Consider the following 16,306-nt stretch of genomic DNA (forward strand, 5'->3'; position numbering starts at 1 on the left):
GACAGCCGTCACAGAAATGTTTAAATAAACAAGAAGCAAAGTTCAAGTTGAAAAATAAGCTTTTTATTCATAAAACAGTGGAGAAAGTGCATTGTCTTTATAACTCAAAGTTGGTATTTTTATTATTTATGTATTTACACAATGTTCAGGCAGCCGGTGGAGAACCAGACCTGAGGCTGCTGGGTAATGGAGTTTAGAGCAGAAAGGGCTGTCATTTCCTGTTTGGGACAGCGGGAGGAATCCTCCTGGAGAGAAGGTCAAAGGTCAAAGGTCCAGTAGAATGTTACATTATTCAGGACAAGATGAAGGAGGAGAGGAAACGCTGATGGGTAACATGAGAAACACATTTTTCCAGCAGACCCCCACCCAGCTCCAATAACTCCCTGAAGGCCCGAGTGTGTGTGCGTGTGTGTGTGTGGTTGTGTGTGTATTTGAGTGACAGACAGGAGGCGGTCTTAGCGTGTCCGCCCTGCTTTGTGGTCTCGTGGTGACTCACCTCGGCACGCCGGGTGGGGCTCGGTGAGCGGGCACCCGGGGGGGCGAGGGGGCGTGGCCTCGGCCAAATGGCCGCGTGGGGCTGGGTGGAGGAGAAGACAGCGTTCAGTGAAGAGGAAGCTTTTAGCCTTGTTACCGAATGCACCAGACAGAGGGGGAGGGGGGGCACCTGGGGGGGCGTATCCAGGAGGAGTCGACAGGCGGAGGCAGAGGGGTGGTGCAGGTGGAGGTGGAGAAACTCCCCACCACAGCCAGAGCTTCCTTCAGTGCGGCGTGATTGCGGAGCACCGCCTCCCGGAGGCGCCGCTGCTCTGGTGACTCATCCATCAGCGCCGAGCCCCCCGCCCCCCCCCGGGCGTAGAGCCGGGCCAACAGCTCGCAGCCGATGAACTCCTTCACCTACAGACCGGGATGATCAGCAGCTTGGTAAAGTGACACCTCGTGCCCCCCCCGGCTCTTAAAGGGACAGTTCCCCCCAAACGGCGGTACTTCTCAGACGTTTGATGATGAAGAGAAATAAAACTTTACTGAACTGTTCCTTTAAATACTCGTGAATGAAGAGAAATAAAGGTACTAAGTATTTATCTTGGACCCTGCGAGCACGTCACATGACTCCAGTTAACCTCCCTGTTCATTAGCGTTAGTCATTAGGAAGTCTTACGCCGTTGATCATGAGGTGCATGACGGTCTTGGGCATCAGGTCCTTGAAGGTCTTGTAGACGATGCTCATGTAGGAGTCCACCAGGCTGCGGATGGTCTCCACCTGACGCTCCACCTGAGGGTCACCAAAGGTCTCGGGAGCTCCGCCTCCGTCCACCTGGTGACACACGGGTGGATGTGATGGTCATAAGTGATGCTTCTCAATGTGTGAGGGAGGAACACGGAGAGCAGAAGAGGGAGGGGGGCAGCAGAGTGGGGGAGAAGGCAGGGGGGTGAGGGACAAAGAACGGCTGATGAGAAACAGACGAGAACGCACACATGCAGTGACATCATGGGCCAGGAATGTCGAGCCGAGGAGCCAACGACAGAAGGGGGGGGGCTGCTACTCCTCCTCGCTCAGGGCAGGAGAGGGGGGGAACATGGGGAGGAGTGACGAGGGGGGGTACTCACGGGGGGGGCTTGGTCCGGATGGACTCCGGCCTGCAGCAGAGACGCCTTCCAGCTGTCCAGCTCCTCCTGGGAGTCGCAGGTCAACTCCAGACACCTGTGGTCTTTGTACACGTTCCTGCAGAGCCAGGGCGACATCATCAGGCGTCTCCACGGCAACGCTTTCCTCTCCCTTCACTCAAGAGGTTTTTAGTACACGGGATAAACATATAGAATACTTCTCTCATCTGTTTATGTTGTTTTAATTGTGCTTGTATATTTGTATTCATTTATTCTTGCATCGCATCATTCCTCCATGTATTTAACATACGTGGCAATTAATGGAGATATTTTCCAGTAAGGATGTTACGTTGACATTGATATCCCACAATGCAAAGCGGCAGTGCCGGCAGCCTCATTGGCGCGAGGTGGTTTTGTGGGTATCATGTAACCTTAAAGCTGTAGAAGGACGTCGTTTCACTTTTAAGCCTCAAGAGGTCAGAGAGACTTTGGCCAATCACAGGCTGCCTCAGAAAGAGAGCGTTCCTATTGGCTGTCATTCAGATGCAGCTCCGTCACAAACTAAAACAATTGTCTTTAATCCAAAAAGATAATTTAGCCTTCTGCTAACGGCTGCAACAATGCTACGTCCTCTCAGGGGGGGGCGAGCAATGTTCAATACTTTGACTTAGATGAGATTTCATGCACGATTTGTTTCATCCGTTTACGAGACTTAAATTGTTTCATTGGGAGGGGGAGAGAGGGGGGAGAGGGGGGGGGGGTGCAGTAATGATTCAGGGTGTGGTGTTTAACAGACGAGGAACAAGGCCAACGATGACACGACTCGAGTTCTCACACCAGTGAAGGAACCGAACGAAGGTTCTAAGAGTCGATCTACAGTCAGTTCACCCCCCCCTCCCCCCCCAGGAAGCTTAGACCGCGAGCACATTCTCTTTCTTTGTTTTTGATTAGTGTCAGACGGACAAAACCACTGTAATGTCTAACACACACACACACACACAGGAAAGGAGGGGGGGGGGGGGCGCCATTGGACAGTTTGACACATTCCTGGCCGATTCTGTCTCCCTCTGCATGTCTCCTTCTCCGTGTCTCCCTTCCCCACCCTTCCAATTCTTCTCCTCTCTCCCTTTTTGTGGTGAGTGGAGCAATTCTTTCCATCTCAGATCCAAACTCTGGCTTCGATTAGCTGCTTAATGAGCGCACACACACACACACACACACACCTTAACTCTGTGTTGAAGACAGCAAAGACGTATCTTCTGGACATGAAGCTCTTCTCCACGTCTCGGAGCTTCAGGTTGTCCAGGGGGAGCATGTACTTCCTCTCCTTCTCCTGGAACACACACAGTTTGACAGAGGCATGCTGGGTAAAATGCAGGGGTTGAAGGATTTAGCAGCATGAAGATGAAGTTCATCTCAGATGATGAGCAGGGGGGGGTCACCCTGGTGACTTCTGAATGATGGGGGACAGTATGCAGGGAGGAACAGGAAGAAGAAGAAGAAGAAGAAGAAGGAGAAGAAGAAGGAGAAGGAGAAGAAGGAGGAGAAGGAGAAGGAGAAGGAGAAGAAGGAGGAGAAGGAGAAGGCAGAGACTGGCCCACATGTGAAAGTCATTACTCGGACTCCTGCTCCAACACAACATTTCTCCTAAAGTAAGGGCCTTCCCCCTTCACCTCCCTTCCTCGGCCTGCTCCCCCTTTCTAACGGGGGGGGGGGGGGGTTCCAGGGAGGGTTAGGGGAGCAGCTATGGCGAGCTAAAGAAAGGTCGCCCTGCTAGACACGCTGTCCTGGATGCATCCTTCACTGCTCCCTTGAACCCTGAGACTCGCTTCCTTCTTTCCTTTTTTTCCCAAAAGGGGCCCACTTCCTGTGAAGAGGGGGAAGAAAGTGACGGGACGGGATTGGCCCTCATACAGAACATCTGGGATCGCTTTGGACAGAGAGGTTGGGGGGAGGAGACTGGAAAGGGTTTAGGCTGCTCTGATGGGGAATAGAAGGTAGAGATGATGGAGAGAGCAAGAGGAAGGAGGTCGAGGAACGCGTTCAGCAGGACCAAAGAAGAGGGGAGAACCTGCAGACCCAGCTCCATTCCCCCGGGTCCCATCAAACCCATATATGGCGGCCGGGTTCCTCCCCGACTCCCTCGCACTTCCTCCTCGCGCCTTCTTCCCAGCACATTTCCCCGAGAGCCGAAGGAGCAAAATGTGCCACGTCGCGACTGGATACCAGCGGCGGGCCGGCTGGCCGCAGAGACACGCTGACCTCTCCGTGTGGAGGGGGGGGGCACCCGCTCGCAATAAGGAAGAAGATTCTTTTCACGTCCTGCTCCGTCATCCCAGTGTTCAGACTACCTGTTCAGGGTCTTACTGGTGTACAGTAGTCTGCACATTGGTTAGACTGGGCCAGGGAGCGCTTCAGAGGACCACGCCAGGACCTGCATGTGCACGCCGACGCGTTACCACGGTGATCTGTGACCTTTGTTAGTGGCGGACAGACATGCGTCGTGTTTATGCAACAAACTAAAGTAACGGATTTCTTTTCTGGGTGCTTTAAGATGTGCATCATGTATGACGACATACATATGACGCTCGCCTTAGCATGTGTGTGTGTGCGTGTGTGTGTGCGTGCATGTGCGTGTGTGAGTGTGCGTGTGTGTGTGTGTGCGTGCATGTGCGTGTGTGTGCGTGTGTGTGTGTGCATGTGTGCATGTGCGTGTGCGTGTGTGTGTGTGTGTGTGTGTGCATGTGTGCATGTGCGTGTGCGTGTGTGCGTGTGTGTGTGTGCGCGTGCATGTGTGTGTGTGTGTGTGTCCACTAATGGATGTGAGAGCGGGCCTCACACACAGAGGGCAGCGTGTAGATTAAGCGTACACGCACCAGCCGTCTGGTTTCCGTCAGCCTGGCAGTGGAGCCGTGGCACTGTGTGTGTGTGTGTGTGTGTGTGTGTGTGTGTGGAGGGGGGGGGGGGCGGTGGGGGGGGGGGGGGGTGTAAGGAATGCAGTGCTGTGCAGAGTAAACCGGACCATCACGCTGTTCTCACAGGTTTAGATGCACCGCGAGGAGCAAACCGGCTACACAGGTACGGACTCTGTCAGAGGGGAGGGAGCTTGAAAGGGGGGGGGGGACTGTGGAGGATTTGGAAGGACTGGGCCTGGGGGGGAAGGGGGGGGTCGGGCTGCCATGTAGAAACCGCCATGTGGGATTTCTCTGGGCAGATCTTGGAAGCTGGTGTTTGGACAAAGTTTCAGATTTTCCAGCCAGGAATGTGCACAGTCCCAGAGAGACTGGCAACCACAGAGGGGGGGGGAGGTAAGAGAAAATAAGAAAATGAAGGAGGGGGTTAATAGTCAAAGAAAAAAACAAATGTCCGAAGGTCGTGTGGGCGGAGAGAGGAGTCGCCCAGAAATGGAAAAGTCCAGAGATCAGACGAGGGACTGGTTCTGCTCCCAAACACAGCTGATACACCCTCCCTACGCAGGAGGAGCACTGAGGAGCACTGAGGAGAAGTGAGGAGAAATGAGGAGGCGTGGGGGCTCAAACTAATTCAAGAAGGTTTTTACAAGCTTTAATCTACGAAGTGACACACTAACTTTGTTTGTCCGATGTGGTCGACAGATATTTGCCTTTGTATTGGTCCCAGCTGTGTGTGTGTGTGTGTGTGTGTGTGTGTGTGTGTTCAACAAGTCCAGTGTTTATCTGAAACGTGTCCGTGCGTCTGTATGACTTGTGTATATTTTTCTGCACTATTTGAACCCCGGTTTGTTTACATCAGCCTCTGCATGTGTACTGTATGCTGCACACACAAGTCCCCTGTGTGTGTGTGTGTGTGTGTGTGTGTGTGTGTGCGTTTGGCTTGGGGCAGATCCAGCTGTGTCAGAGTGAGTTGATCCAAATGCCTGAACTCCCAGAGGAGGAAGAAAAAGGGGGGAGCGAGGGGAAGAAGGCGCGCAGAGCGGGACAAATGGGGGGGGTCAGAGCAATGATTGGGGGAAACGGAGGCGCTCACCAGCCGGTCCAGGTGGCAGCAGAGGGGGGGGGGGGGGGGGACACAAAGAGAACTGTGGGCTGGACAAACTGACAAGTTTGAGATTTCCTCGGTTTTGTTATCGGTTACCATGGTTACCAAGAAGTCTAACTTGATATAAATTCATCAATCAGCGACGCCTGTGAAGCTATACGCACACAACACACTGTGTTCTGATCCAGATGTGAGGTGCCCCCCCCCCTCTGACATCACGTCCTGCACACCTCTCTTGACTGTTGTGGTGTGTCTGCCTGTCTACACTTGCTGTGCAGACCTTCTGCTCCTGTACAGCAGGCACAGACAGGCAGACAGATGGCAGCCCCACAGACACTCACAACCTGCACCCCCCCCCCCCCCCCCCGACCCGTGGGCTCTCAATGAATCTGTGTGAATAAACTTGATGAATAAACTGCGTGTTGGCGTGTTGTCACTTGAAGGCCTCACCTCCTCGTCCCTGAACCAGGACAGGCTCTCTGCGCTGAGGAGGAACCAGAACTCCTTGGCCCCGCCCTTCAGGAGGCCCATGTTGCTGATGGTCAGCCAGCCTCTGCGTAGCACCTGCGGGACGAGACCGAGGGGTGAGGAGGTCACACACTAAAAGGGGACATTGTGATAGAATAAGCTGTAAGACACGTGAAACACAACATGTAAAAGTGAGCAAAAGTATCCCTGGGAGATGGAGAAGTGAAATGAAGATGGAACAGGAAGTGAGATGAAGATGGAACAGGAAGTGAGATGAAGATGGAACAGGAAGTGAGATGAACATCTGAACAGAGCTCCGAGGAGCACGAAATAGAAACAAAGAGAGGAACAGAGGGAGAAGCCGTTAGCCAGCGTGCATGTCTGCAGAGAGGGGGGGGCGTCTCCTACTATTAGTCTGGAGGGGGGGGCCACACCCTGGAGGGAGACACATTCAGATCCAACAGTCAGTGTCTTATGGAGACTGTGTGTAAATAGCTCTTCGTGTCTTGAAATAAACTCAACTGAACCACATCACAACCACTCGTTTTCCAATGGGTCACATGACAATCTCCCATAAACAGACCTAAACAAAGGACATATGTAGGTGTGGATTGAAAGTCTCACATGGTTTCCTGCCATTGCTGCAACAGTCTTCTTATTGCTTAGTCTGCACTGCTGAGTGCTGAGAGACACAAAGAGACAGAGATCATGTCCTCGTCCCCGTTAGAAGGCGTCCTGCAGCTCTTGGTTTTACTCACTTATTGAAGCCGATGAAGTCTTCATGTTTGGTGTTTACGTAAGCAAGCTGCAAATCAATGAGCAGCAACACCTGAACACACACAGCTGAATATTATCAATGAAGAACATGCATCCAAGTCGGTGACGTCACCAGAGCGTCATGAATGGTCACCTGATCCCTGCAGCGTCCCTCCTGCTCTTGTATCTCTGTGATGACGATTCTCTCCGTCTCCTCCTGCAGTTTGGGGTAAGAACCGAGCTACGGAGAGGAAACAGACCTGGAGTCAGATTCAGGATACAAGGCGCACACACACACACACACACGCACACACACACACCTCGCGGAGACACTGGTACACGGTGGCGAGCAGCTCTCGGCTGACGGCTTCCACGAACTGAACACACGGACCCTTCAGCCGGGAGATCTGCTTCTTTACGATGGCTTCGAAGGCCATGTGGGGGGTGAACAGGCCCGTCCTGAAGGGGGGGGGGAGAGGTGAGCGGGTGCAGCCCACACAGCATGTAGCATGACGTAGAAGTACACGGGCCTCCACCTGACTCCGTGGGTGTTCCTGATGGCGAAGGTGATCTCCCGCCGCAGCTTCCTCTCGTCCGACTTAAACTGAAGACGAACGAGGTCGAATTAATGAAGTGCGTCTCCACGGGACACACTGTGGCTGCCTAGCAACAAGGCTTTCTACTAAAACCACAAGTACAAGTGATACTACTACTACTACCACTACTTATACCATATACAGTACATGCACATATGCATACATATACACATATGTGCATGTACCTTGGACAGCTCACAGGGGAATCGCTCGTGGAAGATCTTGTTGATGCGAGCTCCTCCCGACAGATTGACGGTGTCCACCTCGTCCCTCGACCCCTCGATCAGCTTCTCAAAGTCGGCGGCGACGCGCTGAACCGACCTGAAGGGACGAGGACACAAAGACAGAGACACTGAGAGGCTTCATCCACACGGGGCTTCAGCATCGTTTGAGATGATCTCAGTCACACGGCATACTTTGCAATCGAACACGTCACATGACCATTAACGCTCAGTGGGCGGGACGGTGTAAACAGGAAGTAGATCATGTTCACAGAGCCGTTGGTTCAGTCAATTCGTGACTAAAAGACAAAAGAGCGAATGACGCTTGAAATTGATCATCATGTTAAAATGATCAACGGTAGCCCTGCTGTTTGTTTACTTCCTGGACGCGGCCAAGTGACAAGAGTGTAACCAATCAGGGAAGGACACGTCACGACGGCTAAGAACCAATCAAGAAGAGAAAGGGGAGTGGAAGAGGCCGCCGTGATGTAAACGCTGAGCGAGAATGGAGCAGAATGAATGTGTTTGACCACCGAAACGTGGGGACGCAGACAGAGACAGAGACAGAGAGACGGAGACAGAGACACAGAGACGGAGACACAGAGACAGAGACAGAGAGACGGAGACAGAGACAGAGACAGAGAGACGGAGACAGAGAGAGAGACAGAGAGACAGAGACAGAGACAGAGACAGAGAGACAGAGACAGAGACACAGAGACGGAGACACAGAGACAGAGAGACGGAGACAGAGAGACAGAGACGGAGACAGAGACACAGAGACGGAGACACAGAGACACAGAGACGGAGACAGAGACACAGAGACGGAGACACAGAGACACAGAGACGGAGACACAGAGACAGAGAGACGGAGACAGAGACACAGAGACGGAGACAGAGACACAGAGACGGAGACACAGAGACACAGAGACGGAGACAGCAGGTGGGCGGGCGGACCGGAGCAGCATGGCGGTGCGGCGCGCGGCGTCCTCGGGGGGGTTCTGCTGGTACTGGTGGGCCTCCTGGTTGAGCTGCAGCAGCTGGCTCTGCAGGAGGCTCCTGATGGCCGGCAGCGAGTCCCGGATGTGGTTGGTCAGCTGCTGCAGAGACAGAACCAGGCGTTCACACCGTGTGGACATGGGTGGTAGTGACGCATACTTTGCTCCAGTCTGGGTCACCTGGTTCAGAACCCGCTGTAGGTACGCCGTGCCCGTCCTCTCGGCCATGTGTTTGTAGGCCGGGTGCGACTCAAAGAAGTTCTTCTCGGCGAGCAGCGCTGCCTTGATGTCCTTCTTCCCCTCGATGTCCTTCTGACTGCGGTTCACCACCCCGATGTAACCTGGGGGGAGGAGACCAGGGGGGGCGTGAACCTGGTGGTCTCCGTAGGTTAAAGCTCATGATACCAGTACAAGACAGAACGTACAGACGTAGAGCTCAGGGGGTCTAGATAATAGGATCATGAGGCTCAACATGAACTCATGATGGTCTACAGAGTGAGACACATCCACACGTCTTGGACACAAGCCTCCTGGCTCACAGAAGACGGGACCATGACTGACTTCATCTGCAAGAGAAGCCAGGAGAGCGGAGGGAGGACGCAGCCCTGCCCTGCATCGCTCCACCATCTGAGGGGGTGGAGCGAGAGCATGAAGGAAGACACAGACTCCACTTCCCTTCCCTGGGAATCTGTTCCAGAGCACAGTGACATCTCCACAGCTGATGCTAATGCTAACAGGAAGCTTCTATCTACAGCAGGAAGGAGCCACAGCACCTGCTGGTTTACTCAGTCAATGGAAACTCTGGTTAGATATGAATTACTGGGGTTTCTTGGCCAAGGAGGTGATTCTGTAAAACCTGTATTCATATAGTATACTATACTATACTATACAAGTATACTATACAACTATACTATACATTTACAGCAGAACACACACACTCTTAATGGAACTGATTTGATGTCAGACAAAGAAGACAAACTACTGATCGAGAGACACAGAGACACACACCTCTGCGTAGGGGAAGCAGCCTGTTCTCCAGGATGTTGCGTGCGTCGGTTCCTTCATCCATCAGGTCGAGCTTGGTGATCACACCGATTGTGCGCTGGCCTGAAAGGAAGATGGAGAAAAGAGGTTGTTAGTCTGCAGGTAGGCGATGTTGTGTAGAGCCTTCTTTACACACACACACACACACGGCTCACCCTGCGGGTCGACGTCTTTGGCCAGTTTGAGGGCATCCGAGTTGGCCAGGTCAGTGTTGGCTGGCGTCACAGCCAGTATGAGACAGTTCTCCTTGCAGATGACCTGCAGGATCATGTCTCTGACCTGGTACTCGATGTCCGCCGGCTGGTCGCCTATCGGCACCTTGGTGATGCCGGGCAGGTCCACCAGAGTCAGGTTCAGCACTGTGCACACGCACAACAGCAGAGTTGTTATGTTGATTTCATGAACGGCAGGAGGGACCAGCTTCTGCCATATACCATTCAAACCAGGAATGCTGCTAAAGCTAAAGCTAATGCTAATGCTAAAGCTTCCTGACTGCATGCAGAGGGCATTGAACACAAAAATAAGGTATCCTGGTCTTTATGAGCATATAAACTCTGTTTTTATATGTTTATCTTATATTGATCATCCCATGACAATGTCCGGTCATGTGATCTCCTCTCATTGGCTGTTCTCACCAGCGAGGCGTGGCTACATCCGCGTTTGCTTGTGAAATGGGAGAAGTGGATGATGTTAGATGGTGTTTGCTGTACTCATGATTAACGGAGGTGGTGTTACCGTGGGGGGAGTGAATGCAGAGGCTGATGGGGACAGCAGAGATGCCTCTGTTGGATCCCGTGAGCCTTTGAGTCTCGGCCTCGATCTCATCACGGACCTCGTCGAAGTCAGTGAACCTTTTCCCTTTACAGTGGGAGAATTCTCCGTACTCTGGAAGGAGTAGAACGGTGTTTAGAAGCAGGATGCATCAATTATTTTAGATGGACCCATTTTCATTGGGTTTGGGATTTAACTTTAGCACTTCTCCTCTGCAGCAGAAGCAGATTGGCCAAAAACGCCCTAATTTCCCAGTCCCAAAGTAAGGCCATTGTAAGACGACTCAGCGCCTCCTGGTGGCCGGATGTCAGAAACGCACCATCTCACGTACCTTCGTCCCCGCTGAGCAGCTGGAGGATCAAAGGTCTGCGAGTCACTATTCCTGAACCTCGTGGAAGGAAGTCTCTGTGGGGAAGGAAGGACTCAATCAGGACTGAACACCCCCCCCCCCCCATATATATCACTTTACCTATTGTACGTGCACAGGTGGGAGTGATGCATTAGTGAACTACTGTTAAGTCAAATACTATTTGATTTAGTTTGTATTCATAGTGTAATTTTACTCTTGACCTGTATTTGTATAAGAATGACACTGTGGCACCAGGATTCCCCCCCCCCATGCAGGATCTTATTTGCTATTCACCATTCAAAGCATCCAAATCCTGTCAGAAGATGTCCATAAAAACTAACATTATTAGTTAGTTTAGCACATTAGTGAGTTCAGGAAGTCTGTTTCCTGCATCCTGTCCCAGAAGAAGCCGCTGCACTGAGTGAGGTAATCGGAGCCGAGGTGTGTTTACAACATCACAACACATTAATCACATGAATCACATGGAGCCGCACTGTGGACAATAGTTTAGGAAACGTCGCCTTCCTTCAGGGACCGGACGGAAACACAGTGTCCTCCTCAACACACACACACACACACACACACACACACACACACACACACACACACACACACACACACACACACACACACACACACACACACACACACACACACACACACACTTTATGCTTCTAATCTATACGTCCTTTTTTCTAACAATAAAACAAATCATGTTTATATTCAAAATAGTCATCGCTCATTTGTGTTGTTTAATGAACCTCTGAGTTTTGTACTTAATATCAAACTTTATTAAGGAGACATTATCTTATTGTCTCTTTATGCTGTGTAAAGCATAACATGTGATTTTAAACGTTGATTCTTTTATTTTATGTATAATAATATATCTGCCAGCTGCTTAGTCAAAGGGATTATTTACAAATCTGTTAAAGCATTTTAAAAGGATTTAGAAGTATCTGTTAATTACAAACCTTTTAGGAACAATATAAAAGGTGATTTATAATATGATCCACTAAGCAAAGTTAAAGCACAACAACGTGACATCCCACCCCCCCCGTGTCACTCTCACCTGCCCACAAAGCTCTCCAGCACGGAGCTCTTTCCCGCGCTTTGCCCCCCCACCACCGCGATCTGCGGCACGCGCGGGCTGCCGCTCTGCCTCGCGCCGCGCAGCGCGCGCTGCAGGCGGTTCACCAGCGGGACCAGGTCCTCCATCCCGCGGTTGCCCATCGCAACGGGTCACCGGGGGCTCGCTCCGGTCCGGGGTCCCTCCTCCGGTCCTTACAGACAGTCCGCCATGCCCCCCCCCCCGGGCTGTCTGTAACGCCGATGTGTAGCGACTGGATCTAGAATTTAACTCTTTGAGGAACGGGGGCAAACTTTCTGAAGGTTTGTTCGCTCCCGTCAGTGCGTCCCGTAACGAGAGGACGGTCCCGGTTTGTACTCACAGACCCCCACGAGCCCCCGAAGACACTTCCTTAGCGACATTGTTGTTGTTGTTGTTGTTTTAAACCCCCGAACGTCCGCACGGAGCCGTTTCCGGTACACGGCAAGGACTTTAAAGAGGTTTACGAAGAAAAAGAGTCCTCCTGACGGCTAACGGAACAGCGCCCTGTGCGCATGCGCGGCAATCCCCTTCAGTTTAACCAGCACGCGCTCCTCCGGGGGGGGGGGGGGGGGGGGGGAGAGATTCTTCTACTGTGTAAAGAACACTGGAAGCAAGTAAAGGAGGAACTCAAAAGGTTCATTTAATGGTCATATAAAAGTTTAAAGAGCATCACATTGACTTCAAATGTCCTTTCTGTGTGTTCACATAAGATAATAATAACACTCATATTACACGTTATAGGAACCCTGTGATACGTCCATGTCTCTTGGCGTCTCCTCTAACTCGTCTCCACCTTCAGGTCCTTCAGCAGCTCCGCGATGTCGATGTGGGGGCGCCTGCTGGTCTCAGACCTGCTGCCTGACACCAGCGCGCCCTGCAGACCGCCGCCTGCCTGCCGCAGCGAGCGCAGGAAGCGGGCGGCGTCCGACGTGTCGCTCGCTCCGCGGGAGCACAGCAGGACCTCGTTGACCTCGCCCTCGACCTTTCGGGAGAGGACGGTGGGGAAGGTGGCGCTCACACGCTCACGCACGCTCGTCCGCAGAGACGAGTCACGGCACACGAGGTTGAGTATGAACACACCTGGTCCCAGGAGACGTGTGTAGTTATGAACAATGAACACGTATATGCTATATATGTCTGTTCTTTACACCAAAGTGAGGAAGCAGCCTTCTCACGTCATGGTGGTGTGTCTGGTGAGGAGTGGGACCAACGCACCTCTGGAGCTCAGCAGTCTGGAGACCTTCTGCAGGATGGAGGCTTCCACGAAGGCAGCAGGAGGACAGCTCATCCCCACAGAGCTGTCCTTGTTGTCGACATCGAACATGACCGCGTCGAACAGACGGCCGCCTACGGGAATCAGGACAACCCGTCACTTCCTGGTTAATGTGACCCCCCCCCTGCCCCCCCCTGCACTCACCTTTCTCCTCCAGGGCACAGATGCGCTCCAGGCCGTCTCCGAGGGTCACGGTCAGACGCTCGTCCGGTCTGAACCCGAACCAGTCCTTCGCCACCTGCAGGACGACGGGGTCCAGCTCCACGACCTCCACCGTGACCTCGGGCACGAAGTCCCGCAGGAACTGAGGCAGGCCTCCTCCACCCAGCCCCACCAGCAGCACCGACAGCGGGGCGCCTGAGGGGGAACACGGAGCATTCAGGGACCACCAGTCAGCGGGTCCGACCGGCCCATCCAGCCCGTAGACCACGGGGTCACAGCTGACCTTTGGCCTCCGGTGTGCCCACCCCCAGCATGGCGAGGCCCGCCACCATGACCTCGTGGTGGGCGCAGCAGAGGAAGCCGCTGTCCACCGACAGGCAGGTGGAGGAGGCTGATGGAGCCGCTGCTGGCTTCACCTTCTTCTTGTTTTTCTTCTTGTGACTCGATGCTGCTGCACGCAAAGATTTATTATTTAAATCAATGCAGGTTCACGTAGAATAAACATTGTTTAAATTGAACTGAATGACTAAATGATCCACATAAGATAACATAATAAAATAGAACAAAAACCCTATTAATATAAAAGATCATATTAATAAATAAAAGGCATTTTCCACAGTTAAAGACTTTAAGCTGCTTTCAGATCCTCAGGCATAAAGAAACTATTTTACGTATTTGTCTTTTAATGGTTTCTTAAGGACTCAATACATGAAGCACCAACAGAACATCATGCTATAGTTTAGGACGTATTCTCGTGAGCAACTGACCGCTATTGGAGGAGACCAGGCGGCTCTCTGATTGGACGAGAGCAGCGTTGGAGAGGAAGACGAGTCTCCGGTAGAGCGCCCCGTCTTCTCCTCGGACGTTCTCCACGCAGAACTCCCCGCTGAGCTCGCTCACCCCCCGGCTGACCTCCTCCCGCCAGCCCAGGTCGCCCCCCACCGACAGGAAGGGCACCTGGAGAGGGGCGGGGCTTCAAATGGACACGTCCAACGCTGTGTGTGTACCTGTGTGTGTGTGTGTACCTGTGTGTGTGTGTGTACCTGTGTGTGTGTACCTGTGTGTGTGTGTGTACCTGTGTACCTGTGTGTGTGTACCTGTGTGTACCTGTGTACCTGTGTGTGTGTGTGTGTGTGTGTACCTGTGTACCTGTGTGTACCTGTGTACCTGTGTGTGTGTGTGTACCTGTGTGTGTGTACCTGTGTGTGTGTGTGTACCTGTGTGTACCTGTGTACCTGTGTGTGTGTACCTGTGTGTGTGTACCTGCTGGTTGGCTGGCATGCCCGGTGGAGCCAGGTCCATCACCATCGGCGAGAGCTCCGCCTGCACCGCCTGCATGTCCTCGTACTCCTGGTTCCTGTGCATCGCCGCAACAACGAGGCGGCGGAAGTTGGCGCTGGCGGCCAGCTGGCGGCGGCCCTCGGCGGCGCTGTAGAGCCACGCCGTGTCACTGCCCTGAGGCACTGGGGGAGGAGCAAAGGGAGCGGCTCGATACGAGCGGCGGAGTCACAGGAGACAACAAGCGCGGCGACTCACCGATGAAGATGGCGAAGTGGTTGGATCGAGGCACCTTGGCCCCGGGGGGGCAGTCCTGCACCGTGAGCGTGTATCTGGGGAGGCCGGTGTGGGCGTGGCAGAGGGTGAGCGAGGGGGAGGAGCCGGCGTCCGTGCTGGTGCGGAGCCTCTTCCTCAGCACCGAGTAGGCCTGATGCTCGCGTACGGCCGACAGCAGCTCGGCTACCTGCGCGAGGCGGGTCGGCGCCCCGTCCTCCCCGAGACACATCTCCAGAAGGGGCGTGGCCATCGGCTGGCGAAACTTGGTGCAGACCAGCACGAAGACGGGCAGGGCGAAGGAGTCCTCCTCCGCGGCGCCCTGCAGGCAGTGGAGCCTCACGGCCCAGCCCAGCTGCACGAAGAGCTCCACGGCCAGCCGGATCACGCTCTCCTGGGCCAGCGTCACGCAGACGTAGCGCCCGGCGACCCGCAGCACGCGGCCCACCTGAGCAAAGCAGAGCGGCTGTAAAGCTCCGCCCACACAAAGAAGCGCCTGGCGCGTGCACAGCCGACGCCCATCGGTCGCTCACCTCGGCGAGCATGCCCCGGGCCAGAGCCCCCCCTTCCTCCGAGGCCATGGCATCCAGCGTGCCCTTGTCCAGAGCCACCTGGTAGCTGGCCTCCTCGTAGGGGGTCCGAGTGGCGTCCACCTGCTGGAAGGTGAGGCCCGGCCGGCGCTCGGCGTTCCTCTGGTTCATGTGGGTCACCACCGTCTCGCTGATGTCAATGTTAGTGAGATGTTTGTAGCCCACGTCGTACATCTGCTCGCTCAGCTCGGAGCTTCCACAGCCGACCACCAGCACCTGGAGGAGGGGAACACATCCTCAGGGAGAAGGCCCGGTTCATTCCCAGACCCGGGCCATTCTTCTGCTCCGTTTAACTGACAATAGTGGACCGGTCATCGTGAGGTGAAGTTGTTGGTTACATTTCAGATTAAAACTTGGTATAGAACACATTTAACAACAGTGATGTAATTGGCTTCACCATCTGGAGCAGATGTTATAAGAAATAATAATAAATTGAAAATATGGAATCTTTTTCACTGTTTTCTTGCTTCTGGATGCTTGGTCACATGACACCGGGGTAGTGTGTGTGTGTGTGTGTGTGCGCATTGGATCATTAGACCCGGCCCCCCCACCTTGTCCTGGACCTTGATGTACTTGTGCAGCACGCCGCACAGCTTGTGGTAGTCTCCGTACCACTCGAAGGCCTTCTCCCCGCGCTTCTTGAAGAACTTCTCCCAGTACTCCGCGGAGCTGAACTCCTCCGCGGTCCGAGGCAACAGACTCATGTTGCTTCAAGCGGTCCGACCCGCGTCCGGTTCCGTCCCGCAGCCTGTTCGCAGAATCCCCCGCATGGCGCTCACTTCTCGGCTCGGACTCTTTAGCCA

At 53.6% G+C, this 16,306-nt stretch overlaps 2 protein-coding genes across 6 annotated transcripts; both read right to left on the reverse strand.

The window, feature by feature from the left end:
* Positions 1 to 41: 41 nt before the first annotated feature.
* On the reverse strand, positions 42 to 12,428 carry dnm3a (dynamin 3a). Of its 4 annotated transcripts, none has more exons than XM_037469496.2 (21): positions 11,889 to 12,428; positions 10,802 to 10,875; positions 10,435 to 10,584; positions 9,855 to 10,058; positions 9,664 to 9,762; positions 8,836 to 8,996; positions 8,615 to 8,754; positions 7,625 to 7,760; positions 7,380 to 7,447; positions 7,164 to 7,302; positions 6,998 to 7,084; positions 6,846 to 6,916; positions 6,712 to 6,769; positions 6,496 to 6,522; positions 6,070 to 6,183; positions 2,826 to 2,935; positions 1,606 to 1,720; positions 1,157 to 1,312; positions 665 to 894; positions 497 to 577; positions 42 to 245 (listed from the first exon to the last, which is right to left on the reverse strand). In XM_037469496.2, the coding sequence occupies exons 1-21, from the start codon at positions 12,047 to 12,049 to the stop codon at positions 212 to 214; spliced, it is 2,415 nt and encodes an 804-aa protein (XP_037325393.2). In that variant the 5' UTR covers positions 12,050 to 12,428; the 3' UTR covers positions 42 to 211. The 4 variants fall into 4 exon arrangements, with proteins under 4 accessions (XP_037325393.2, XP_037325392.2, XP_037325389.2 ...); XM_037469495.2 differs by having other exon boundaries at positions 8,615 to 8,757; XM_037469492.2 differs by having other exon boundaries at positions 8,615 to 8,996.
* Positions 12,429 to 12,552: 124 nt separating this feature from the next.
* On the reverse strand, positions 12,553 to 16,306 carry mettl13 (methyltransferase 13, eEF1A lysine and N-terminal methyltransferase). Of its 2 annotated transcripts, none has more exons than XM_037470444.2 (9): positions 16,055 to 16,306; positions 15,447 to 15,719; positions 14,899 to 15,361; positions 14,626 to 14,825; positions 14,130 to 14,319; positions 13,646 to 13,810; positions 13,345 to 13,557; positions 13,143 to 13,274; positions 12,553 to 13,007 (listed from the first exon to the last, which is right to left on the reverse strand). In XM_037470444.2, exons 1-9 carry the CDS (start codon positions 16,205 to 16,207, stop codon positions 12,706 to 12,708), a joined length of 2,091 nt encoding a protein of 696 aa, XP_037326341.2. In that variant the 5' UTR covers positions 16,208 to 16,306; the 3' UTR covers positions 12,553 to 12,705. The 2 variants fall into 2 exon arrangements, with proteins under 2 accessions (XP_037326341.2, XP_037326339.2); XM_037470442.2 differs by having other exon boundaries at positions 13,646 to 13,813.

The sequence above is a fragment of the Pungitius pungitius genome, chromosome 7 (assembly GCF_949316345.1).
Source record: "Pungitius pungitius chromosome 7, fPunPun2.1, whole genome shotgun sequence".
Taxonomy (NCBI): Eukaryota; Metazoa; Chordata; class Actinopteri; order Perciformes; family Gasterosteidae; genus Pungitius; species Pungitius pungitius.